The sequence below is a fragment of the Stegastes partitus genome, unplaced genomic scaffold, assembly GCF_000690725.1.
Source record: "Stegastes partitus isolate 25-593 unplaced genomic scaffold, Stegastes_partitus-1.0.2 Scaffold2165, whole genome shotgun sequence".
NCBI classification, from domain to species: Eukaryota; Metazoa; Chordata; class Actinopteri; family Pomacentridae; genus Stegastes; species Stegastes partitus.
The window spans coordinates 1-25,932 of record NW_007579896.1 but is presented as its reverse complement, the minus strand read 5'-3'; the positions used below and the strand labels follow the sequence as shown (position 1 = coordinate 25,932).

At 43.6% G+C, this 25,932-nt stretch overlaps 1 protein-coding gene across 1 annotated transcript; it reads left to right on the top strand.

Annotated features, from left to right (window-relative positions):
* Positions 1 to 25,838, top strand: LOC103374169 (zinc finger protein 710-like). The gene is made up of 5 exons (XM_008304211.1): positions 1 to 109; positions 18,815 to 20,389; positions 22,982 to 23,173; positions 23,485 to 23,656; positions 24,685 to 25,838. Exons 2-5 carry the CDS (start codon positions 18,857 to 18,859, stop codon positions 24,864 to 24,866), a joined length of 2,079 nt encoding a protein of 692 aa, XP_008302433.1. The 5' UTR covers positions 1 to 109; positions 18,815 to 18,856; the 3' UTR covers positions 24,867 to 25,838.
* Positions 25,839 to 25,932: the final 94 nt, after the last annotated feature.

The window sequence follows — 25,932 nt, the reverse complement described above, 5'->3', positions numbered from 1 at the left end:
CCCTCCCTCCTTCCTGCTACACACAACGGGGACCCACCGTTGTAACTGTTTTTCCCATATTAAAATTAACCACAGTCACGTCGCCACCATAAACCGATTTTGGAATCAGGTGAGTTGCGCTTTTTTTTTCTTCTTCTCTTCCTTTCGGATGCAATAGAGGGGGATATATGTAGCCGCGGTGCCGGAGCGTTGACTTGTCCGGCCCGGCGAGGCGGAGGAGGAGTGTTTCAACCGTAACTTATTAAATTCCTCCTGACCAGGCTAGAAAATGTATGCGCGTTTTTTGTGCGGAGATCGTGCGCTTCGGACGACTGTCTTGTTTTTTTTTTCTGGCGCGGCTTTTTTTTTTTTTTTTTTGTCGCGGCTGTACCGAAAACAAATGCGCGATGTAGGTCAGCAACTACAGTCAAAATGTCGTCTTTTCTTTTTTTACTTCCACATTCTCTCATGCCACAAACAGATGGCGTCGAGAGAGAGAGGGGGGGGGATGGAGAGAATCGAGGAGGGGAGAAGAAGAAGAAGAAAAAAAAGAGAGACGCAGAAAGGGGCGACACCAGGCCACATTAGCCCATCACTAATCTGTACCCCGCACAGACACATAACCCACCCCATCATGCCGAGACGCGGGAGGCCAAGGTGTCTCGGGTAGGCCTGTCTTGAAGAAAGTTTTTTGCTGTTAAGTTATCGAGTCTTTTTTTTAAAGCAAGTTCTTTCCTTTTTTACGCGGCGGATGATGGTTTATTTTGGAGCAGGCTGGAGTGCGCACAGTCCACCAGTGTTGCGTGCTCTCTGTCTGGGTAATGTACAGTCGAGGCCACATTTTTTGGTCAGAACCCTGCGCAGAGGGGATATTTCGACACCGCAAAGCACCGGGAAGATGCACTGCAGCAGATAACCTGTAGCCCGGGCTGCTGCTGCTGCTGCTGCTGAGGGGAAGCACAGACTCCCACCAGTTGGCTGACTCCTCTCAGGGCTGTCAGAGATCATTGGTAGGCCACACAGGTATCCTCCACTGCACTAATGAGGGCAGTGCATCTCACACTGGCTTGTCAAAGGGAAGTGAAGGTCCTGTGTGGCCGTCTGCATATGTAACCCTCATTTCTGGACTGCCTCAGTGCCATTTTCATGTGATGAAATGCAAAAGCCGGAGCCACACGGCTGACCCCTCGCATACCTGCCCATGCGGCGTCTAATCATGTAATGACGGTGGTGCACTGCATGCAGCACGGCAGCGGCATACTGTGCATACCAGTTGGCAGCCCGGGGCCTATAGATGTGCTCTGATGCAGTTCAGTGTCAGTGCACTTCAGTGGCTGGCAGTAATTAAAAAGACATCCTCCCCTTTGTGGTCTATGGGTCATCTGATTGATAGTCATTTAGATGGAAATATTCAAATGACTCAGCTGCAGCCGCGCAAGTCTTAATTCACGTCGCTGTTTGCGTTTCTTGAGTGACTCAATTCGGACACTTTGACTTGAATGACTCGATGGTGTCGGCGCCCGGGGGAGCGCGGGGCGTCAACCGCATCCAACTCTTTTCTAGAGTTTCTGCGGTTCCTTTACCAGGAGATCCCATTTCATCCCAGCTCTTCATCGGAGCACGTCCACTCATTTTGACCTCCCGTCCTTACCTCATGTGTGTTTAAGTGTTGCCGGCCTGGTGTTCTCTCACTCGCTCTCACCTCCACCTCTGTCTTTTAAAGAGTGTGTCCATTGGCTCTTTCTGTACTTTTTTCCCCTGAACTGTCAAGCAGCTCTTGTGGGTGACCAGTCACGGCCACATCGATTGCAGTGCTCTGCCTCCCTGCATGCAGTTTCGAGACTGTTTGACTTCCTCCTGTTTCATGATAACTTCTCCTCTCTGGAAGGAATCCCGGCCAAATATTAATTTTCTTTCCAAACTTGCTGTCTCTCGGCTGTCTGCCATATCTGTTGTCTGGTGTGTCAGCCTCGTGTTAATGGTGGATTTAATCTGCTTTGCCTATTTTCCCAATGAATAATGCAGCCGTTATGTGTCGGTATGTGGACCAGACTGCTTTGTTTGTAGTATAGAATGATAGCTTGGTGATGAGACGACAGTATTCAGTTTAATAGCAGTGTATAAAAAAAAATAATTCAGCAAAAAGCGCCGGCAAGTTGTCAGCAATTCTGGCTCATATTCTGTCTGCAGAAATTATGCCTCCAAGATTAACTGTACAGTTTTTTTTCTTTAATTTCTTGGCCAGTTTGAGGTGCACAGTGATAAATGAATTTCCCCAAGTTTGGATCAATAATGTGTTATCACACTGCCGCTGCTACTACACAATCTGTATGCTACTCAGGGGATCATAAGCCGTTCCTTCATGGATCATCAGAGGCAGGGTGACTGTGTTGAAAGAAGTCCAGCGGGGCCAAAGAGAAAGCCTATCTGCAATATTCCTCTAAAAAAACTGAACCAATCATCTTACCAGACACTGAAAATGTGACACATCTTCTGTAAATGAAGATAAATGAAAATGAGCCTTTCTCTATGTTCTCCATCCCTCCTCTATCAGGATGTGGGAATATAGCTGTGGCAAAAGGTTTAGAATAGCTGATGATGGTGTCAGCACATTGCAGCGCTCGGCTGTGCTGCAGGCAGGGTTAAAAAAAAAAAAGGAGGAGGAAAAAAAAGAGGCTGATGTTTCTCAAAGCACAAAGGCCTAATGTGTGGGGCCTGTTGGTTAGAGCCGTGCTGAACGACCTCCAGTGTGCGCTGCCAGTTTGTTTGCATTTGCTGTATGAGTGAAACGTGTAGGCATAGCGCTCAAACGTTCTGGAACAAAAAAAAAAAAAAGCGGCATTGCGGCGTTGAATCGTTAAAAGTGAAACTGAATTTAGGTTAACTGTGATCCTGAAGCAAACAGACAATTTACTCTGCATGGCTTCGTTAATTAATCTGCTAGTTGAGATTGCTAAGCAGTTTGGTTGCAGTCGGAGCGTCCTTTGGCTGTTCGTAACACAACTGTCGTTGCTGTAAAATAATCGAAACGCACAGTTTGATTGTTTGTGAGACGCAGATGCTGAGTTTCAGAGACAGCAGGCAAAAAAGCGATCTAGATTTAAACCTGGACTCATCTGTGCCAGGGTACTTTTTTTTTCCCCCCTCTTGCTGGTGGCGTGGCTCAGGGGATTGCAGTGTCGGTCTCTGTTGGTTCAGATCTCTCAACAACTGTTGGGTGGATTTACACGAAATGTTTTACAGACATTCACCAACTCTGGAGGTTTAATCCCATCGACCTTGATGATCTCCTGACTTTTCATCCAGCGCCACCACGAGGTTGACATTTGGGACAAATACTGGATAGTTTCTCATCAAATCATGTTTCCCTCAGGATGACATGATCCTTTAACTTCTCATCTGGCGCTCTCATCGGGTCCAACCTTCATTTTGTCCAACATCTCTGTTGATGAGCCGAAACCTGCAAAAAACATCCAACTGCATTTGTGTTTTGCACAAACTCCAAACATCAGATGCCCAAATGCTAAACTGAGCAGTTGAACATTGTTAACACTATATCTGTTGTCAGCATTGTGAGCATTTTGGCATGCTGACATCAGCTGGAAGCACCACGGTGCCTTATGCTGCACGGGGCCAACCTGCACGTCTGAGGCTCTTTGCTGTTGTTATTTTAAAATGCAGTTGTGATTGCTTTCTGTTTGAATACAGGCAACAGGCAGAACACTATCTGTTGTCTGCTGATGATTAAGTTAGAAAAATACCACTTTAATACAGTTTTTTTTTTTAAGGAAGCTTAGGCCTGTTTCATAGACTGTACTCATAGGGAGTTTTTAATAGACAGCTCCACTATGTAATGCTTATTAGGTGCGAGTCATGCCTGTCAGTTTTGGTCTCGCTGCTGGTCTGGCTAAACGCTGTCCTTGCCAGCTTTTGCTGTGTGAAGTTGCTACTAGTTGTCTGGCGAGTCGGTTTGGGCCTGTCACTGTACCCCAATCCTGCCAAATTCTCTGTGTGAAAGAGATTAGCAGCATTGAACTTATTTTACTGCAGTTTAACAGAACATGCTATTATACAGTCTGTTAATTATTTTATGGCTGGAATCATTTTTCAACTGTCAGTTCCCCCGTGCAGAAAGACGTCTAATCATCCTTCTTTTTTTTTTCTTCTTCTTCTTTTTTTCATTCTGATTGCATCCTGATTATCAGCCAGTCAGGAGCAGCTCCACAATCATCTGGGCTGACATGCTATAGAGCAGAGCATGCAGTCTGTAACTATATTCAGTGTTGGCCTTTAGCCCTCAGGTCTCTGCAAGCCTCTGTTCAGTTAGCTAACTACCACTTTCCAGCATAATGCAGAGCGGTGGCCTAGTTCATGCCCTCTTCAATGTAATTTTAGCTGTGTGTGTGTGAGTGAGCGTGCACTGTGTATGTATGTGTGTGTGTGAACGCCGTCTCTCTCTCTCACTGTCTCCATTTCCCATTCTCTCGTTCCCTCTCGGTCCTCTCACACCGTCTCTGCATCTGTGTGTCTCTCAGTAATGGGACTCCAGTCATGACACTGCGCAGCACTGAGGTCAGCGATGCTCAGCTAGTTATCTCAGTAGTTTTACAGTTGGTGATGTATGTTTAGCATCGCTACACCTCTGTGGATGGATGGTGTTACCCTCAAGGGAGATGGAGACAATACAGCCATTTTGCAGTGTTGCTTTGACTGGCACACTGTGTTACTCAGCTGTTAGTGCTGATAAGTGGTTTAAACAGAGGCTGTAAATAGAGGGAAAGCAGCTACCTGAGAAGTTAAACGTCTTTCGCAGATTTCAGGGAATGTTGGCTTAAGTTTTGTAGGGAGGAGAAATTATTAAGAGGTGGAAACTTTTGTTGAGGAACAATAAAAATCCATGTTGGACTAAATAGAGCTGCATGTGCCAAAACATGCTCAGGCTGCTTTTAACCTTCCTGTTTTCACTGTTACGCTAATTTATTGTTTATTTTTATCAACTGTAATTGCAAATGGTCACAGAATCCATTAATACCATCACAATTTGCTTCATTGAGGTGAGTCATTTCAGTTAATCCAAATATTATTGAAATTGCAATATGTCCAAGTGCAATATCCACATTGCAGGAGCTGCAATTTTTTGATAAAATGTCTCACAACTTATCATTTTAAATGAAGCTTTGTGGTGCGACTGAGATGCCCCGGCACCGAAATCATATTTTCCAGATAATAAGAAAACATGCTTGTTGGGTACAGACTGCAGCCAAAAATCTCATATCATTTTTTATATTGGTTTCAGTGAAAAAAGTGGCCATTCCCACTAAAACTGTGACTCATATTGCAGTGTGATTTTTGTTTTTTTTGCGAAGTGTTCAGCCCGAGTCCGTCAGACGGTGCTGACACGTTGACTGTTTGTATGCAAGATGCTGGGAATCAGTGGTGCAATCAAGCAACCATGCAATTCAAACCAATTCCTAGTAAATGCATTTATTATGAATGCTGCAAGGTGTAGAACTGTCGAGAACGTACGCTGATTTGAATACATAACATTTCATCACTATCATTCAACAGAAACTCTCAGCTGTAGTTCCAAAAGCGGTGTTTGTATCAGGTCAGTTCTACAGTTCTCATACTGCTGTGGGGGATGTAAACAGGAATGTTTCATAGAGTCTCTGAGTTTGCTGTGGGGCACAAGCGGAGCTGAGTTTTTTTTTCAGCCTGTATTTGTGTACATATTGACAAACTGGCACCATTACAAGTATTCTGAATTATCTATGAGCATTTTCTCTTTGAAAAGTACCCCTGCATGTGCCAGCAACTCTCACTGGAATACTTTGATACTGAAGAAAAGTTTAAATGTGATGATTCTCAGGCAAGTTCTGGAGTTCCATGAAGTGCATTTTTCTTTGATATTGAAACAGATTTGTGGATGTCCTTGGACAGAGAGCGTCATACTGAATCTGAAATGTTATACACTATGTCAGTGTGTGGCATGACTGAGAGAAATATGAGTTTTCATGTCTGTTGTGACAGTTGGATGCAAAGATAATGCTTACATGAAACAAAATGCAGCATTTGATGCTCATAATGCAAACCCAAGAGCCATTGTTCTGCCTGTTTAGCCATGTGCCACTTTCTCCTTTTCATAAATCTACCAATTTCAGTAAATATAACCTGTGTTGAACTCACTTCAGCTAAAACATGACCTGCTCTGTTTCCATCACTAAGAAACTCAACACAGTGGCATAAAAATCCCACACCTCGCCGGTGTAGTATCAGATTAACGCAGTATGGACGTATACAGGCTCTTGCACCGGCTCTGCGTACATTCAGTGCAGGAGTATAAATCAAGCCAGAACTCCGCCGTAGGATTATTTAGTTTCTTGTAAAACAAAAAACAAAAAAAAAGTGTAGGATGTTGATATATGCAGTGCTGTGCAAACGCTTGAGGCACTGTAGATGTTCAGATTTTTACTATGTTGCAGTACCATCAGAGAGTTGTCAAACATGCAGCCAGAGTCCTACAGATCTGTCTGAAGCAACAAGAAGAACAAGGACTCCTGTAACAGATGGCGTGACCCCCACAGAGGCCCGATCTCAACGTTGTGGTATCAGTGTGGGATCACATGATGAGACAGAATCAGCTGAGACCAAAGAGCTGTGTGCAGGTTCTTCTCAGCAACATACCTGCCAAGCACCTTGAAAAGCTGAGTGCACCAATTCTGGGAGAATTCAGAATTTATGTTGTTTTACAGGCAAAGGGTGTTTGGCTTAACAAAATATTGATTTGATTTAGGCTTTTTTTCCCCCCCGCTTGCTGTTCTTTGTGTGACATCAACTGATGAAGAAAAACTATTTATGGCATCATTTCTTGTGCATCAACTTCTGCACAGTGGCGTGTACCTTCACACCTCCAACATATTTCCGCTCGCTCTGCTGTTGATGTCGCTGACTGTAGTTGAAGCAGAGCAACCTGAAGATAATAACACAACAAATGAATCCAGCATGAGAGCATTAAAAAAAAAAACTTTCTTGGTTTCTATATTCAAAACGGTGCTGTTTACATCAGCAAACCCTGCTGAAGTGTTCCTGAGCATATCACTCAGTTTCAGTCTCTGGGGGTGCTGTTGTTTAGCAGCACATCTCCACCTGGTGAAGAACAAGAGAAGACAATGTCTCTTCAGGGATCAATGTAGTACCAGAACATTAATCTTGTAGTTTTAGATTGTTACCTCTTTTTTTTTTTTTTATGTGCTATTTTGTATTTTCATATGTGTCTGAGGGGGGGCGGAAAGATCATCATCACTCTGCCACATGTGCATTTAAGTAGCTCTGTGGTGAAGAAATTGGTTGGGGAGAAAAACAGCAATGAAGGCGAGGAAGGGATGATAGGGTTGATACTGGAAGAGAAAAGATAAGAAGGAAGTGATGAAAAAGTGAGGGGGGGGAGGCAGAGAGGAGAAAAAAGGGGTGGGGGTGGGGGGTGTATCCATGGAAACATGAGGAAAGAGTGATGGGAGAGAGGAGGAGAGAAGGAGTGATGTAGTTTGAAACTGTTTCAGCTACAAAGCACTGGAACAAAATGGTAGGCCCACAGCTGCATTTAACAGCAGCAGCAGACCTTTATTGAGACTCAAAAATGTGTCTTCTAATTCCACTCAAACAGTTTGATAGCTTTATTACTTTATATTTTATAGTAATTTTGTAATTGAATTTGTGACGTAGGGGGAGCAGGGACAGGTGGGGAGCGACTGATTAACCCGCCTACCAAAACCAGAATCATAATCCTGGTTGTTCTTTATCTATATGGGAAACAGTTTATGAATGTTTATCTCCTTAGTTGTGGAACTGACTTCACTAACATATAGGCAGAGAAAAAGAGTTTCCAGGAAAAGCTAACAGGGCATGTGCTTGGGAATTAGGGACTTTATTCCCAGAGAACAGCTCTTCATACATTTATTATACTGTATACTTGCCTCAAGGGCTGCAAGTAGGTTACCTTAAAGCTGTAATTTATACCTGCTTTAAGCCTTAAAGGCATCTTTATAAACACAGCAGAATTTGGGTTAGAGATCAAAATTACATTTAAAGCATGCAAACCAATCGGCGTTTTCCCTGTGTTGCATTTTTTGTTAATCCGGGCAAGTTTTGGGAAAAGAGCTTTATGGGTCACTGAACTACAGGTCAGTACAGATTGACCTATCGTCAGAGGTCCGTGACCTCAGCGCTCACCGCTTTGATTCCACCGTTTAAAACAGACGCAAATTGGCTATTTCTGCCGCCAGAGCGCCTGCTGATGTTGGCTGCACATGTGCTCCAGCGGCGCCGCTGATCAGTGTGGGGTCAAGCATTAGTTATTGTTTATAGTTTGTTGGGAAATGTATCTGTAGAGTCAAATGTTTAGCAGTGCATGTGTTAGGTTTCAGTTCGGTGCTGGGAGAGGAAGAGTAGCTGACGCAAAGGTGTAAAGATGGGTGACAAATTAAAGGAGTGCCTTTGTACGATGCTGAGAAACCACAAGCCTCCAGAACAGCTTAAATGTACTTGACATAGATTTTCCAGTTTCCTGAGACCCAACCGGATGGATGAGTGGAATTCTTATGGAAAGATATTTTCTCTCTGTGTTGGTGCAGAGTATCCCATGTTTTTAGTTGGGTTGAGATCTGTTAGACTTGGTATATGAATCACATGATTCTGCAGTGAAACCACTCAGTGACCTCCTGTATGGAAGCATTTCCTCTGACTTAGTCTGGATTTAGCTTTAATTTGTCCCCTGCCTGCACATACTCTTGTTAAAACCAGGGATGAGTTCGTTATTTATTCTCATTCAAACCTGTATGACACAATGACCGCGTGTGTTAAAAGTGTGTAACTTTTAATGTTGTCATGCCTCATCCTTTTAATGAGCAGTACTAAAACACATTGACTGTTACTGTAAATGGTGCGTAAATACACGCCTCTAACCTCCAACATTAATCAGCAATATTATGATTTGTGTGAGAGTGAAAAGTGAACTGGATGTGGCCTTTCACATGTAACCACGAGGGCTGCAGGACAAGTTGGGACACAAATGTGAGATTTCAAAATGAAGTTCATTTTGACTAATTTACGATTAAGGCTCATGGAGCAACAGTCTAGCTCAAGCTGTCCAATCACATGCTTGTATGCAAGACTGTGCAAAGTTTGTGGAACTGGTGAAACATTGACAATACCTGACTTTTGTTTAGAGCTTCATGCTGCGGTCGGTCCCACTATGACTATGTGTTTTCAGTGATGCTGCCTTTTTCACTTTCAGTGCGAAACCATCACTGCACGAGCTGCACGTGGAAGAATTGACATACGTAGGGAGTTTTCAGAACACTACATTCACACTGTTGGGATTTCAGGAATATATACAGGCGTGCTGCTGACACAGTGTTATTGTGGTGATGCTGGAACATTTGCTTTAAGGCATGGCTTAAAAGCACAAAGTTCCAGTGCGTTTTTTTTTTGTGAAAAAAACACCCGTTGTTGTCTGTATTCACCTTCACTGTCTTCATGCTATGTAGACCGAAAATAGCAAAATATGTCAAATAATCCGTCTCTATCTGTATTCCAAGTGTATTAACATGAACTGAATTTATTATTTGTTAATGGTGAAGCTTTCTGTCTTTCTTTTTTAATCAGATATTAATAACAAAGAGTTTTGGGAAGCACTGATACCTCAACCCAGGTTATGTGCTGATCTTGCAGTACTGATAAGATACCAGTGCTCTCTTGCTTCTAAAATTACAATCTGTAAATGTCACAACTCTAAACCCAGTGGAATGAATTTTTTTAAAACTGTGGCAATAAAATAAAAGCCACACTGTCCAAATTAATATCACTAGTAGAGGGAAGCACTTTGGGCGAGCGAGTGATGCGGTGTCAAAAATAGTAATCCCTCATCAAGTCATATTTCCGTCAAATTAGACATGATGCCCATATTTTTAGTTTTAATGTGACCTACACTTTCTGATGATATCGCTATCTTTGGTATCTTTTGGTGTCAGTTCTTTGACATTAAAATGATCCAGTGTTCATCCACGCTGTGCGTTGTGAAAGGGAGCTGCTAATTCAGCTCAATGCCAGGGGTGGCAATTTGCAAAAGTCTGAAGTAGTATTGACAAAAAAAACAAAAAACTTGAAGCCTGCGAGTAACTCATTCATTTAGTGGTAAGAGTTTGAGAACCCTGCAACACACCGGTCTCAACATAGGCGTGATAATGCCGATGTATCAGTGGAGGGGAATAGAAGGCCGGACACATCACAGCACACCTGAATGGTTTTTTTTCACCGCACATTGATTAACGACGATCACCGACGCCGCTGCGTTCTAATATCAGTGATCGTAAAAGCGAGAGACGACTTGAGCAAAAAAAACCCAACAATGCCATTCTTCTTTTTCTTTTTGCTGCAGCCATGTTTGTGAAACCACAAAACAGAGCGAGATAGGTTTGGCGCTCTCTTTCTCCCTCACTCGCTCCCTGCTTTTTCTTTTTTTTTTTCTACCTCTTTCTGTTTTTCTCTCTCCAGCTCTCTTCCCCTCCCCCTCTTTCTGTTCCTCTTTCCTCCTCTCTCTCTCTCTCTCTCCCTCTTTCATTCTCCCTCCCTCCCTCCTTGTCTCTCTCTCTCTCTCCCTCTTTTTTTTTTTTTTCTCTCCTGCTCTGGGTTTCCATCACGCTTTACCCCTCCCTCTCCTCTCTCCCTCTCTCTGCCTCTCTTTCTTTCTTTTCTCTCTCTCTCTCCTCTCTCACGTTGCACACCGCCCCTCCCTCCCTCTCTCTTCCTTGCTCTCACGTTGCTCTCTGCCCCATCTCTCTCTCTCTCTCTCTCTCTCTCTCTCTCTCTCTCTCCTCTTTTTTTTTTCTGTCTCGCTCTCCCGTCTCTCTCTCCCTCTACATCCTCCCCTCCCCCACTGCTGCCTCTCATTCTCTCTCTCTCTCCCCTCTCTCTCTCACTCCACCATTTCACTCACTCACTCACTCGCTCACTCACTCACTCACTCCCCCTCCCGTCCTTGTTCTTTTTATCTCCTCCCCTCCCTCCCCCTTCAATCCCTCTTTCATTCCATGCAATCATCTGTTCTCTCTCTCTCTCTCTTTCTCTCTCTGCTTCCTCTATTACGCCCCCATTTTGTCCTCTGCCATTTCCCTCTCTCTTCTCCCTCTCTCTCCCTCTCTTTCCTCCATGTTCTCTCTATCTCGTTGTTTACCGCACTTCTCCATGACATTTATGATGCAAACTTTATTTAAAAAAAAAACACACAAAAAAAAACACCCCAAACCTGTGAGGGGGGTTCAGGGAGTTTTATTTCTACCGTGAACACAAAGCTTCCTCACCAATCACTGCATATTTGCTCCTTATTAAACCCGTCCATCTACGCTGCCATTTACTGGACTTGTGTTATTCGCATTAACCCAAATGTAATCGCCTGCCTCCAGGAACAATCGGACCTGAAGCTGAGGGTTTATCCCCCCCTGCACGGTGGTTTGCTTGCATTCAACAAGTGGCTAACAAGCCGGGCTACAAAACAACCCGCAAATGACAGTCATCATCCTCAGGGGAATGTAAACTAGACAAACCAGGTGCTGCCTCACCTCGCAGGTTCACAGACCGGATGGCCTCGTGACTCCCTTCTGCACAGCTGGAACCGTTGATAGTTTGTTGAGATTTTACTGCCATAAGTGTTGCTGTTTTGTCCTGAGTAGGGGTTTGAAATTTGTGCAAGAAGCTATTTGAGCCAATCTCTGGATTTTGGATGTAAAAGTAAAAGTTCCTTCTCTCCGTAAACAAACCCTCCATTCCTTTTTCTGCTGAGCGATGGCAACAGCGGCCTCGGTGGTCACAAATGGTAATTAAAGGGTTGTTGGTGCATTAAATTCTGCAAGCGGTGAAGGACACAAGAACACAACTTCTTAACTGCTTATGCACCAAACACTAAATCATCATCATCAGCTGAATAGAACTTTGGATTCTTTATTCTTCATTTGGATCCCCATTAGCTTCCACAAGGTGCTTGCTAGTCTTTCCTGGGGTCCATTCACAAAACAACATTAAAAATACATCAGTTTAAAATTACAGAATATCAGTGAGACAACATAATCTAATATCAGCCCAAAGTTAAGACAAGAGGATATTGGTATAGATATAGATTAGATTAGTTTGTTTTGTGTTATACCAGCATCCTTACTTTTGAAAATGTAATCAAACCGCAGTGAAGGAAAAATGTAATTCCACACCAAACTGCCACTGCAGCACAGTTTACCATCATATAGTAGAAACCAGCTTTAAAGTGAATGTTACCAGCCGAGTAAAGCAGATGCTGTTCAAGCTTTCTAGCTGGTTGGGGCTTGGCTAATGATCAAAAACTAGCAAATTGACAACTTAAGTCAAACATCAAGCAAAACGTAGAAAACGTGAATATTACTGTCCAGCAGAAAGACGACCAGCCTGCTGTCTAATGTGCAGCTTTAGTTTTATGCAGCTTTAGCTTTCCAACAACTAAAGAAACAGTCCGACGTTCAATCTAGTCTGGCCTCTTGCTCGATCTGTTAAACCTCCTCTGTCGATGCCCTCTTTAGTGTCTCGGCCATGATGTTCGCTCTGACAATTCTGAACTCGCCTCTTCTTGTAGCTAGTTGAAGACCCATAGTTGTTGATGGTTAAAGTATTGCGCACTTTTTCACAGGAGATTGTACCTGATCAACCAACATTTCACAGTGCAAGAACAAGTGTTGGTGGCCTGAGTGGGAAGAAAACGGGTCACTGTGTCATTAAAAGGAATTCAAAGTTGATAGGTTAATCTAATAATATTGTTTATAATGTTCATTTAAATCTTCAGAACAAAACCCACGTTAGGCAGTATTAGGTTTTTTTTGGACTAAAAGTTCAAAAATGTACAAAATGTCCTTTAATTCTTCAGGTGCATTTCAACAAGTACCATCCAAATCTCAGCTTTAAAGTCTGTCACAGGATGTCAGGTGCAAGCAAAAGATTATTGTTTTGAGAAAACCAGCTTTGTGATTGACAGTTTAAATCTATGTACTTCTTTTTTTTCTTTCTCTAACAATAGGCTATCAGCTCTGCGTTCATAAATGAAGCCTGTTGGACAGTGATCTAGCAGAATCTCTTGTTATTATGTTAACTGAATATATCATTTAAAGGAAATGTTTGAAATTAGAACAAGTGTTGAAATATTGATTCAAATCAGAAACTGAATAAAGAATAAGCATAAAAGTACAAATCAGAGCCTTCGTTGGCTGCTGACTTGTTGTGTTTGGTAGATTTTAATACAATACTTATAGTTACTGAGAAAGAGAGGAAAAAAGCAAAGCTGAGGTTTAGTACCCACTCCTGCTTCATGCCTTTGCTGACTAAGATTCTGTTTACCAATCAGGACTCAGTCATTTTCAGTGTAGATTGATTGATTTTTTGTTTTGTTTGTTTGTTTCTTTTGCACTTTAAAATGCCAGAAAAGGTTTAAAACTGCTTCCCACACTTTCCCTATTGCATTCGGAGTGGGAATAAAGTAGGAGCTGTTCTCCCTATTACAAGTCAGAGTAGCTGATATTTTAAGATATCTAAAAATGCTTCCCACACTTCCCCTGAGTCCAAGGTCATGTCTTCTAATGTCTCGTCATGTCCAATCTAAAATGAATTTACAATAACATAAAAAGAAATCCTCACACTTAAGAAGCTTCATTTTTCTGTTCACTGTTTATGGACTGAATTGATTAATTGATTCTTTTATCATTATCACGAACACATTTGCCCAAATATTAGTATGCATCATGTACAACTCGTTTATGGAGTTTACAGAAGGAATGCTGGACCAACGTCTCTACCAGCAGTGACAGCTTTGGGCAAATTACCCTTGAGTGGCTCTGTGACAGCCTCTGTAGGTCAAAGGCAGCCGGCTCTGTCCGGGCCATGTCCGTCCCACCTCAGCATCTTTTATCGGGAGATATCCACATCAAGTCTGGATGCTGCTGAGACGGACTGCAGTTTACACCTGGCATCAGGATGCATCTCAAGAAGCTACATTTAGTCAGATTTAATCTCTCGCTGCCATTTGATTTTATCTTCAGGAAACTGTTACTAAAAAAAATCAATTTGTTCTTTACCATGTACCTAGAAATGCCCCGGCAGACGCAGACTTTAAAGTTTTTTTTCTTTTCGTATCTGCTAGTCTGCATGTGTTTGGGAGGCTTCTTGTGTTGCATCCGTGTAGTACAAAGTTTATTGAGCGACTCGGTTTGTCTTTTGTGGGGGGAAATCTGGCCCTTGAGTGAGGCATGTGACATTTAAATGGTTGGATTGTGAACAGCACCCAGGTGAGCAGGAGTTTTAGTCGCTGAAATATTAGCCACACCTTGTCACATCATGTAATTGAAATCATTTATTTCGTTTCCTGTATCTCTGTGATGCTCTCAGTTTAAAGAAAATAAGAACTTGAGGGAACTCTAAACCCGAAGCTAAATAATTTAAAACAACTGGCAATTTTAATTGAGCGTTTAAGGGTGAAACATGAAAAGGAAGCTCTGGAGACCAGAATGGACTCGCATGCCTTCATCCATAATACTGTGAAATCAAGCAAAATGTTGCTTACTGAAAATCATTTGTGTAGGCATTTTGGGTTGCGTTACGGTTGACTGGGTTGTGATTGACAGGACGTGGGTTGTATCATGACCACAGAGGAGGTGAAGTGTTTGTAGAAAGTTTTGTTGTGTACATGAAAACATTTAAATCAGTGAGAGTAAAGGCAATCGCTCGTTGAAAATCAAGAAAGAGTTGTGTTAAAATATAACTCTAATATTTTTAAAGAAATGCAATAATCATTAATGTATTGTTGGAAAATAGCAATTTTATGACTAACTCATGAATAATGACAACTAAATCTATAATACTCTATAGCGTAGTGTGCACATGGCCACAAGTGATGTAAATACATATTTATGATGATACACAATTTTAACTGTGCAGCACAAGTCGTAAAAGATTTAAAAAATGCTAAAAGTGTTGCCTACTTTCTATCCAATACCTAAGAATCTGCAAAAGTTTGTGACCAAAACCAAGAGATACTCAGTTTGCTGTTGCAGAAGATTAAAAACTAAGAAGCACTTTACATGTGTTGCAAATTTAAATTCTGTCAAATCAGTTAAATAATTAACAGTTTTAGCTCCAATCAACCAAATCTAAATAATGCTTTGTAGTGTGCAGATCAGTTCTATATTTATTATCCTAATCCTTTAAGATGCCCATATAACATTCTCAGGCTTTACTTTATATTCCTACATTGTGCATAATTGTAAACTTCAAGTAGAGCTTTCTCTCCCACCATCCTTTAGATGGAGCATCGCAATTAAAACTGTGGAGAAACCAGTCGTGTCTGTAGTTGAGCTTTGTGACAGTGGAGGATGAATGATTGATCTTGAGGGAAGATTTATGGAAATGAAAGTTGCGTGGTTAATGTTGCGTTCATAGAGTACGCTGTGAAGGAAAAGCACCTACAACATGCGCCGCTTTGACTCGCACTCATTAATAATGCACGCCAGTTTTGCCACAGTTCTAGTCAACTGTTGGTTCGTTTTTTTTGGCGACTCACGTGGTGTTGTTAGTATCCCTGCAAGAAAATTTCTGTTTGTTTATTTTGGAGCTGAAAAAAGATTTGTTGATTGACAGGATCTGCAACAGCTATGATAATGAAGTATCTGTTACTTTAATTTTTTTTTTTTCCAAGCAAAAATCACAACAAAAATCAGTGGATTTAAAAAGTGATTTTAAAGATGTGACTTTGGGCTTCGAACAAACAGTTAATCAATGAAATAACAGATTATTTGCACACATGCAGGAATCCAAATGTTTGCTGCAAAATGTAAACTAGCCAACGCGTTTAGAGAGTCTTCTAGTCCATTTTCTCATTTCCCTCCGTAATTTCGCTCCAGCTTTTGTGTCGCCTCGGTTTCATCACCGGCAGGATATGCATGACCTTTGTGGACTCCGAGGCCACCTTTAGCGCCGTCTCACGGCTCCGCGGCTATCTGATCTCGCCACGCATCCCTAATTCCGCCCGCTCGCGCGATGACGCCAAAATGAGATGAAAGTTCTTCGCACTCGAACCTCCATGTTTCCTGAGCTGTCAATCAGCAGTTTAATTTGCGTGATTGAGGCGGGAGGAGAGGGATCCACGGGCCCGTTTGATGCATCATTAGGAGCAGAATAATACCTTTGTTCTCTCCTTTAACTCTCGTTTTGTCTTCCTTTCATCCGTCATCCATTTCTTCTCGTTCTTTTACCGCATTCTGCTCCCATCCCCCCCTTGTCTCTCTCTCTCTCTCTCTTTCTGTCTCTCCCCTCCTCCCCTCCACTCTCTTTTCCTTGAGTATTCTTTCCATCCACTCTCTCCTCCCCCCTCTCTCTCTCTCTCCTCCATTTGCTCATCTCCTTGTCAGTCACCTTCCATCTCTTTCACTCTCTCTGTCTTCCTCTTCTCTCTCTCTCTCTCTCTCTCCTGTCACACTCTTGCATACGAGTCTGTGCACGAAACAATCTTCCAACACTTTTCCCTACTCATAAAACCCTCACTTGATAAATGAGAGAGTGAAAAGATACAGAGAGGAGACGCGCAGAGAAAGAGATGCATAGATGAAACAGGAAAAAAAAGGGACTCAGCAGTAGATAAAGGAAGAGAGACAGACAGGGATAGGCAGAAACAAAGACGAGGAATGACAGACAGAGACGGAAGAAAGGAGGGTGAGTGAGGCGGGAGGCAGCCTGCTGGATCCATAATTTCAGACTGATGTGATGTTGGTTTTATTTTTGTTGTTGTTGTTCTTGTTGCTGTATGTGTGTGTGCGCGTCTTTTGACTTTGAGGTGACTTAGCCCATTTATCACCAGACTATCAAGGAGCCTCGTGCATTAGTGATACATGAGCTGATGAGCTGCGTGTTTGTTTTTAAACCTACTGGTGCCCACATGCTCGTTTGTTGGGAGACTGTTTTTGTTTGTTTGTTTGAGTCTGCTGTGTGTGTGTTTGCGCTGGTGTGACCGGAGTCACTACCGAAACTGTGCTGAAGAAGGAGCAGGAGGAGGATGAGGAGGAGGAGGAGGAGGAGGGTAACGTTAGCCCCGCCTCCTCCCCTCCACCCCCCCTCATCCCTCACGTATAAATAGGAGGCGAACATAGCCTATTCTCACTCAACACTTGCACTGAAGAATGAGATCCTTAAAGCACCTGAAACCTCACAGCAGGAGGAGCGTGGTGAGTTCATTGGCTCTCACTCGTAGCATGTTGAAGTGGTCGTCTTATGCTGAGGCGCTGGTGGGTTCGATCCCACTCAGGCTGACAGGCAGGTAGAAGAGCTGCCCTCGGAGATGCTTTGATTCTTTCTAGATTTTCTTTGTTTGTAAAGTTGCCGTCAGTGGATTTCTTATTTCTCCCAAATATTAGTCTGTGCCATCATTACCCCCCTCCTCCTCCTCTCCATTTGAGCTTTTTGTCTCCAACTCTTCTTCGTTGCTCCTTCTCGCTTGTCTGTTTCACTAAACAATTTTTTTTTTCTCTTTTATATCTTTCATTCTGTCTGGATTTCATTTTGGCATTTTCTTTTCTCCTTCTGTCTCCTGGTTGCTCACTGCCTCTCCCTCCTCTCTCTCTCTATCTCTCTCCCTCCCCCCTCCTCCCTCCTTCCCTCTCTGTCTCTACATATCTTTCTTTCTGTTTCTTCCTCTTGGTCTCTTTTGCCTGCTGCCTCACACTCACCCTCTCACTCTTTCATTCAGCCCTCCCCTCCTCTCCTCTCCTCTCCTCTCCTCCCCCCTCCTCACCTCCCTCTCCAGTGTCTTTCTCTCTCAGCCTTCCTCCTTCCCTCCTGCCCACCCCCCTCTTCTCCTTATCTCTCCTTCACTCTCTACCTTTCATTTTCTCTTTTTTTCCCTCTCCCCCTCCCCTCCACTACACTGCTCTAAGCTCTCTCTCTCTCTCTCTCTCTCTCTCTCTCTCTCTCCCTGTATGTCTGCTTTTTCCTCTACTCCCCCCCTCTTGTTCTCTCTCTCCTCTGTTTTTGTCTCCTCTCTTGCTTTTCCATCCTCTTTTTTCATTTCTTAATCTTGCTCAGTTTTCTTCTTTCTCTTTTCCCCCCTTCCTGCACTTATTTGTGTGGAGATCAGTAGGCCATCTAATCCCCCACAACACACACACACACACACACACACAAGCCATACATGGTTAGTACGCTGGATTAGGATGCTGTCTTTCATAGTTCCTGTGTCTCAGTCACCATATCTAAAGGTTTTGCGTTTGGATGGTCTTCATTCAGGTTGACTACTCGTACTAGAGGGGCTGACTCAGGAGTAGGTCCGTCTCTGTGGGAGGAAATGTCTGTTTTTGCGCATCCTTCCTCGTGATGCAATAAATGGCTTGTTAAAATCAAACCTTTCTCTCTCCTGACAACCCGCTCGAATGAAAGCACTGATCAGGTGACGATCCTCGACGCCTTTTCCTCCTTATCTGCTGACTTTTGATGAAGGGCGAGTTCTCATTGGAGGCGTGTTGTGCTTGCCAAATTACAATCACAACTTTGTTGACTTTGTTCTGACTATAGATGATATTGGCTGTTTTCACAACTTACCGCATGTTCTCAACTGTTCACTAGTCAAACTGGGGAAACTGGCCAAAACAATAAAGCAGACCCTTATGTACATTTTTCAAACAAGTCAGAACAAACTGTTCTTGCCGATTGGAGCTCAGATATATACTTGCTAATTGCCTCTTAGATGTGCTGATGTCTTGACTGTCTGTGTCTCTTTCTGCTCCAGGAGGAGGCGAGCCGGCGCCTGGGTAGATGTGAGCCCAAGGTAATGGCCAGGCTGGTGGACATAGGCACACAGACAGATCCGGTAGTCGTGCTGTCCTTGGCCCAGGCCGCCGTGCTAGGTCTCATCTCCCAGAATGAAGTGTTTGGAGCTACCATTGCACCCAACGGCTTCTACACCGGTGAACCCAAAGAGTCCCCTGCACCCCCAGTAGACGGAGTCGACTACGAGTACGCAGATCAGCTTATCGGAGCCAACGGAGATTACCTCGGAGACAACTTGGGAGAAGACGGTCAGATGCAACCCAGCTGCAGTCAGAGGAGGTGGCAGCAGGGGCCGCCTCAACATCCGGACCAGAAAATGGTCGGCCCCGATCGTCACGGCCTCCAAGGCGGTGACGTTGCCTCCTCCCATGTGAAAGGGGAAGGGGTGAACTCTGCAATGTCCTCCTGTGTCCACATGCTGAACAATTTGGCTCCCCGAGGGGGTTTAGTTCAAGTAGATCCGGCCACCTTGAGAGGCACCAACAAGAACTGTTCAGAGTGTGAACGGGAAGCAACTAACCAACAACAACCCAACACACACGTCCACCCTCCTCCCTCCCAGGTGGCCCATAGAGGAGCAGAGCAGGCCCACAGAGGACTGCAGGCCCAGCAGCGCCCTATGGGGGCCCACGGTCGAGGCGGTAGAGAGGATGAGGAAGAGGTGGAACACCAGGGAAACGCCATGATGAAGCCCACACAGCAGGAGGAAGCCATCAGCAGCTACTTCCAGACCAGTGAAGTGGGCAGCTACGATTCTACAGAAATGGGAATGGGTGGTGAGTACGAAGACAGCAGCCAGAGCATGATGTGGACGGACGGGAGTGGAGGAGGGCAGCACCAGCAGCCTCCGCACCCCCAGCCACCCCGTCGACACGGCGGCCGCAGAGTAGACCGACTAGACATCAACATCCAGATTGATGAATCCTACTGCGTGGATGTGGGAGACGGTCTGAAACGCTGGAAGTGCCGCATGTGTGACAAATCATACACATCCAAGTACAACCTGGTCACACACATCCTGGGCCACAACGGCATCAAACCACACGCCTGTCCACATTGCGGGAAGCTCTTCAAGCAGCCCAGCCATCTCCAAACCCATCTGCTAACCCACCAAGGTACGCGGCCCCACAAGTGCACCGTCTGTAAGAAGGGCTTCACCCAGACCAGCCACCTGAAGCGACACATGCTCCAACACACTGACGTCAAGCCCTACAGCTGCCGCTTCTGCCGCCGCGGCTTCGCCTATCCCAGCGAACTGCGAGCGCACGAGGTGAAGCACGAGCGAGGTCGCTGCCACGTCTGCTCGCAGTGCGGCATGGAGTTCCCCACCTATGCCCACCTCAAACGCCACCAGACCAGCCATCAGGGCCCCCACACCTTCCAGTGCACCGAGTGCAACAAGTCTTTTGCGTATCGTAGCCAGCTCCAGAACCACCTCCTGAAGCATCAGAGCCCGAGGCCTTACACCTGCTCCCAGTGCGGCCTGGAGTTTGTGCAGCTCCACCACCTCCGTCAGCACTCGCTCACTCATAAGGTAATGACACCAGCCATAGTTAACAAACACACTGTAAATGTTGAGTTTTTTTCTGTGGTCATGTGAAAGATAGTCATAATGGTGAGCAAGCAGACACACAAAAAAAGAGGCACAGTCGGATAACCCAAGGGAAGCCACTCCTCTGTTGTCCCAAGTCCTCACCTCTGTTGATCTTCTGTCCTTTACTCACAGAGATCTGGGTGAAGTAGGCAGGTAAGAGCACTTAGCCTGGCAGGCATCCATCCTCTGTCCCCTGTCCTTTTGTGTCTTTTGTCAGATTTATGTTGTGACAAAAGTGGGTTTGAGGTCAGAGTAGCAGCAAAGTGTTGCATTCTAATACAGACAGATTAGCATCCAGACGGAGTATGATTACAGTAAAATTAAAAAATAGAAACCACAGTAACACACTGGGGACAGATTTTGCTTTAGTTTTTTTTATGTCAAGATAAGGAAAAGTGATTTTTACTATTTGTTACTCTGAGTTCAGTTAATCACCATTTAATAGTGCAGGTTCCAGGTTGTGTCCTGAGGCTGTCATGAAGAAAGCCAAGTTTCTAGTTTTGAAAAAGGTTTGTTCATCCTAACAAACCAAGAGTGAGCTGTTTGGAATTCTACAAATAGTCTTAAACTTCCTGTAAAAAATGTTTTAATTTCCCTTTTTTTTTTTTTAAAAGATAATTATCCTGCACAAATGCCTTTGACCTATTCATTGCTTCATCTGCATTTAGAGACTTAAAACAGCCAAAAAAGCAAAATGAGAAGCAGAATAGATTTTTTTTTCCTCTTGCATTTTCACACAAGATTTCAATCTGCACATCCACAACACCCAGCGTCCCCGTGTACTCCTCATTACAGTCCTCGTTTGAATGAAATGTCTGTAATTGCTCAGTGCCCCCTGCCTGCTCTGCACACATTCACGCAGGTGTGGACGAGAAAGACGAGGATGCTCGGGGATCACAAATCACAATTCACTTAATAGAGCATTGCACTGTCTTTACCTGTACTACTGATGATTCTTTGTCATTAGAAATTGATTCACCTTTAGGATGAGACGTTTTTTGTTTCAGATGGACAAATGGATGGAGGATAGTTGACAGACTAGAAATCCCACACAGGGACAAATTAAATTGCTGTATTGCTAAGGATTTACTTAAATGTTATTTCTATCGGGGGAGCAGAAATCCAAAGCCACGCTCATCATCGAGCTGGGAGAGATGAGAGCAGCCAGTATTCTCAGTGGAGAGAATGTTCTCTTTTGTGGCTTGTACTTGAGCCTGCTGCCTGTTCATTGCTCCCCCTGGTGGACGTTGGCACCGCAACCCGTTTGTTGTGCAGACGGTGGGTGGACGGACAGTCTGCCAGATTTGTCTGCTCGTACAAACACTGTCTCTCGACCCACTAGTGACCTGAAATACATATTTGTTCCTCTCAATAACACAGAATCCACTCATTCAGTCTCACTTTTTGTGTGCTGACACTGACCGCAGAGTGGAGTGTATGAGGCAGCGGCGCATTCATTTCAACAAGCCTCAAGGCCTTAGATGTTGTTAGATGTCTGCTCTTGAGACCTGCCTCTCAGTGTTTTTACATTTCCTGCGAGGTTGAGACTATTACAGGCTCAGAATAAAGATGGATAGAAATGACTTTTTTTTTTTCTGTGCTGTAATGATGTCTTTTGATGCACCTAAAATGGCTGCCATAGATTTTGATTTGGTCAAAGAAATGAGCAACATTTCACAGGCAGGATGTGAAAACTGTGATTACCTGGGCATTGTGTGTGCAACTAAAAAGTTACTCTTTTGGGGTAAAGTTTCCAACCTGTTCTCTGGCCTGAGTGTTGCAGGAAAGTTGTACCTTTCCTGTTGTGTAGGTAAAATTATACATTAGGTTACAGTCAGTGTTTTCATAGTTGGTTCCCCAGCTGTACTCGTTCTGTGAGGAAATAATCTTGTTACTGTGATGATCTGAAGGATGTAAAGGGTCCATGGATTCAGTGGCGTACACTGGAGGCCTCAGCTTGTGCCACATTTTTATAAATCTGAATTGAAAGTATACCGAAGTCATTGTGAACACCTCTCATTTGCAATATACTCACAAATGCACAGAAAACTATCGCTGGGTTACTTTGATGTAGAGAAAGACTTTAAAAAGTTTTGGATTAATGAGTAGCGTGTTTTTTCTATTTGTCTGAGGATTTCTAGACGCAATGTGCAAGTCACACAGAATGTAAAACTACATTTATCATGTGCTGAGATTTGATTCACTCGAAGTGTGATTTTTACACCTAACGGCAGCAAAGGGGAGTTCAAGCAACGTCATCGTCTCCATGAGTTGTGTGCTCCTGCTGCAGCAGCTCAAAATGTTGGCTGTGTGCGGACAAACAGGCCAAACGAGGGGTCATACTGCAACAACCTACACAATGTTTTTGCGAAACACTGATCTGACCTGTCGCTCTCACCTCACAGGATTTTTTTCAGTATGTTCCCTCCGCATCCCTTCTTCAGCTCTTTCGCACCGCCCTGGCTTTTTGTAACGAATTGCAGCAGCCATTGTTTTAAATGACTGACTGATCCCGCCGTTTGCACTCCGCAGGGGATGAAGGGCCACAAGTGTGACGTGTGTTCCCGAGAGTTCACCCTGTCGGCCAACCTGAAGAGGCACATGCTCATCCACAACAGCGTCAGACCCTTCCAGTGTCACGTCTGCTTCAAGAGCTTCATCCAGAAACAAACTCTCAAGACCCACATGATCGTCCACCTGCCTGTGAAACCCTTCAAATGCAAGGTGGGGATTTGAACTCCTGAGTGACGCTAGCGAGTGAAAGACTTTCTAATTAACTGGTGTGAAATGAGGAATGAAGACAAGAAAACGCTACGAGGAAGCGGTTCATGAAGGTTTTATAAATTGATTACCGTGAAACTTTGCGAGAATGAAATGCAAAGTAAATCCCAGACATGAGAGGCAACAGTTGTCAGACAGCATGTTTTCATCAGTACCTATCGTTGACTAGTAACTTCCTGAATGTATTTAATTTCTGTTTATGTCTGTGCTCCTATGTGTCACCATTCTGAATTATTTTGGGTTTTTTTTTCCAGGTATGTGGCAAGTCTTTCAACAGAATGTACAACCTGCTGGGCCACATGCACCTCCATGCTGGCAGTAAGCCCTTCAAGTGTCCTTACTGCACCAGCAAGTTCAACCTGAAGGGAAACCTCAGCAGGCACATGAAGGTCAAGCATGGAATGGACGTCTCACCAGAGGGACAAGGTGAGACCCGCTGTTTTTTCTTTAATTAAATCTTCGTTTAACAGGCAAAGGATGCACGAGCAACATCTGACCCTTAGATTCTCATTAATTAATTTGCACATTTCTCAGACGGTCTCATTGTAAATTTAATTTTGACAATAAAGCAGAAAGATCAGTTTAAACTCAGAAATATTAACAGTGTCAGCATACATAGTCTGAGCAGACTTATATTTTTATATACGGGCAATAATCAGGCCAAAGGCTCCGTTTTTGCTGCGTAAATACAATGTAAGCTTTTCTACTTGCTTGTTTTTGCTTATCACATCCTCAGGACAAATTGAATTTATTGATGCAGTATGTTCTGACTACAACATTAAGTCGTGCAGAAACGTTCCTGAAAAGCTACTTTCTCAGTCAGCCTCTTACTATGTGCAACGTGAGTCCACGTGAACATACAACTGTGTGCCCAAGTCACGATAATCTCGCTGGGTCAAAGTGGACAGTTAGATAAGTGAATTTTATGTTTGCTTACGTTACCAGGGTCAATCAAATCTGATCAAATCAGAGTTCTAATGATGCAAACGAGTTGTGACCAACAGCAGAGGCCAGCGGCGTTGTGTTTTCGGCTATTCTGTCTGTTTGTCTCATTCTTGTAAAACCTAATGTCCTTTCACCACCTGGAGAGAATTTCACTGCAACTGGCACGAACGTCCACTCGGACTCCAGGATAAGCAGATTGGATTATGATGGTCAAAGATTGCTGTGACCTCACGCAGCACGTTTTTTTGTCCATACTTCACAAAATGTTTACTAGGTTATAATAATGAAGTTAACTCTTATATCTAAAAGGTCAAAGATCAAGCCTAAACTTATATGTATAAGCTGTAACTTCACTGAGTGGTGGAGTTATACAGCCACAAGGAAATAATTCTAAGTGTTAAAATTGTATAAGGACATTCTTAGGACCGACCAAATTCTCAGGAGCTTTAGACTGAAAATATAAATAGATCTATATCATGTCAATGATTTTTCTTTTTTGTATTTCCCAGAAGTTCTTCCAGAAATGGAAAGCCAGGGGGAGTATGAAGGACAGAACTTCAGCTTTACATCGCCAGATAATATGGACAATGGTGGCTCGCAAAACCTCACTAAGCTCACCACCGCAAACATGGAGGACATGGAGGAGTATTACAATTTTGGGAAGGATACAAGCAGCTACACTACACCTTGAGTAGTGATGGACCAGAGAACATGTTTTTTCTTTTTTTCTTTTTCTTTTTTTTTTTAAAGGCAGAAGGAAATTACAGAGTTGTTGTCAAGGCTTTGGGAGACTCTGGGAAAGGGGTTTTCTTTCAGTTTTGGCCTCCTTCCAGAAGAGCCAGACCTGACGGACTATGAAGGGAGGCCAGGAAGGAGAAGCACTTCAAAGGAGACGTTTCAACTCTGTTGCTTATAACAGAGACACTGAAACTGTTGACGCGGTCTGGAGCTCCTTTTTTGGGATTACTATGCTTACCGACTCAAAGACTCTCACTGGCGGACAGTCAAATCTGTATGTTGTGTGTATGTATCAGTTATTTGAGAAAAAAAAAAAAAAAGGAGAAAAAAAAGAAGAAAAAAGTTGCAGTTGCAGAGCCATCGGTTACATTTGATGTGATAGAAATTTGTTTACCATTTTGCCATTTTTGTCATTCACAACCAATGTATGCCCTTATATTTTTGACTGAAAGTGCCAGCTAGAAACATTTTGCAACTAAGCTTCCACCGTGTCAGCTATTTACTCACTGTATATCGAAGTTTTGATACATAGTCACAACATATTCATAGGTTTGAATGCTCTTACTTAACAGTTCCTACTTGTAGTTGCCCTTTCCTGCCCGGCCCTCAGTTTAAACTTCAGACTGGTCCATCTTTCAATGCGTTTGTGCTTTTTTGCACAGGACATTGTAGCCTTTTTCTTATGAGGGCAATTACTACCAAAGTTGCTACTGTCCCATGTCGGCTAAAACCAGAAAATAAAACCGCTGGCATGTAAAGCCCTCTGACTGTACAAATGATTCTGCAACATGCAGTGTGTTTACCCACCGTTTTTTGTTTCACATGGTTTAGCTTTACATTAATAATCTATCCCGTGTAGTGAATATACTGCTCTAGTTTTTGAATTACTGAGTGAACAATACAAAGCACTTTTTCATTGAAACTTGTCATTTTCCGGTGAAGGCTGTCTTCAGTAAGAGTGAACTCATTTGCCTCAAGGAGAAGAGCTGGGGGAAATAAGATTGTATAATCTTCCAACC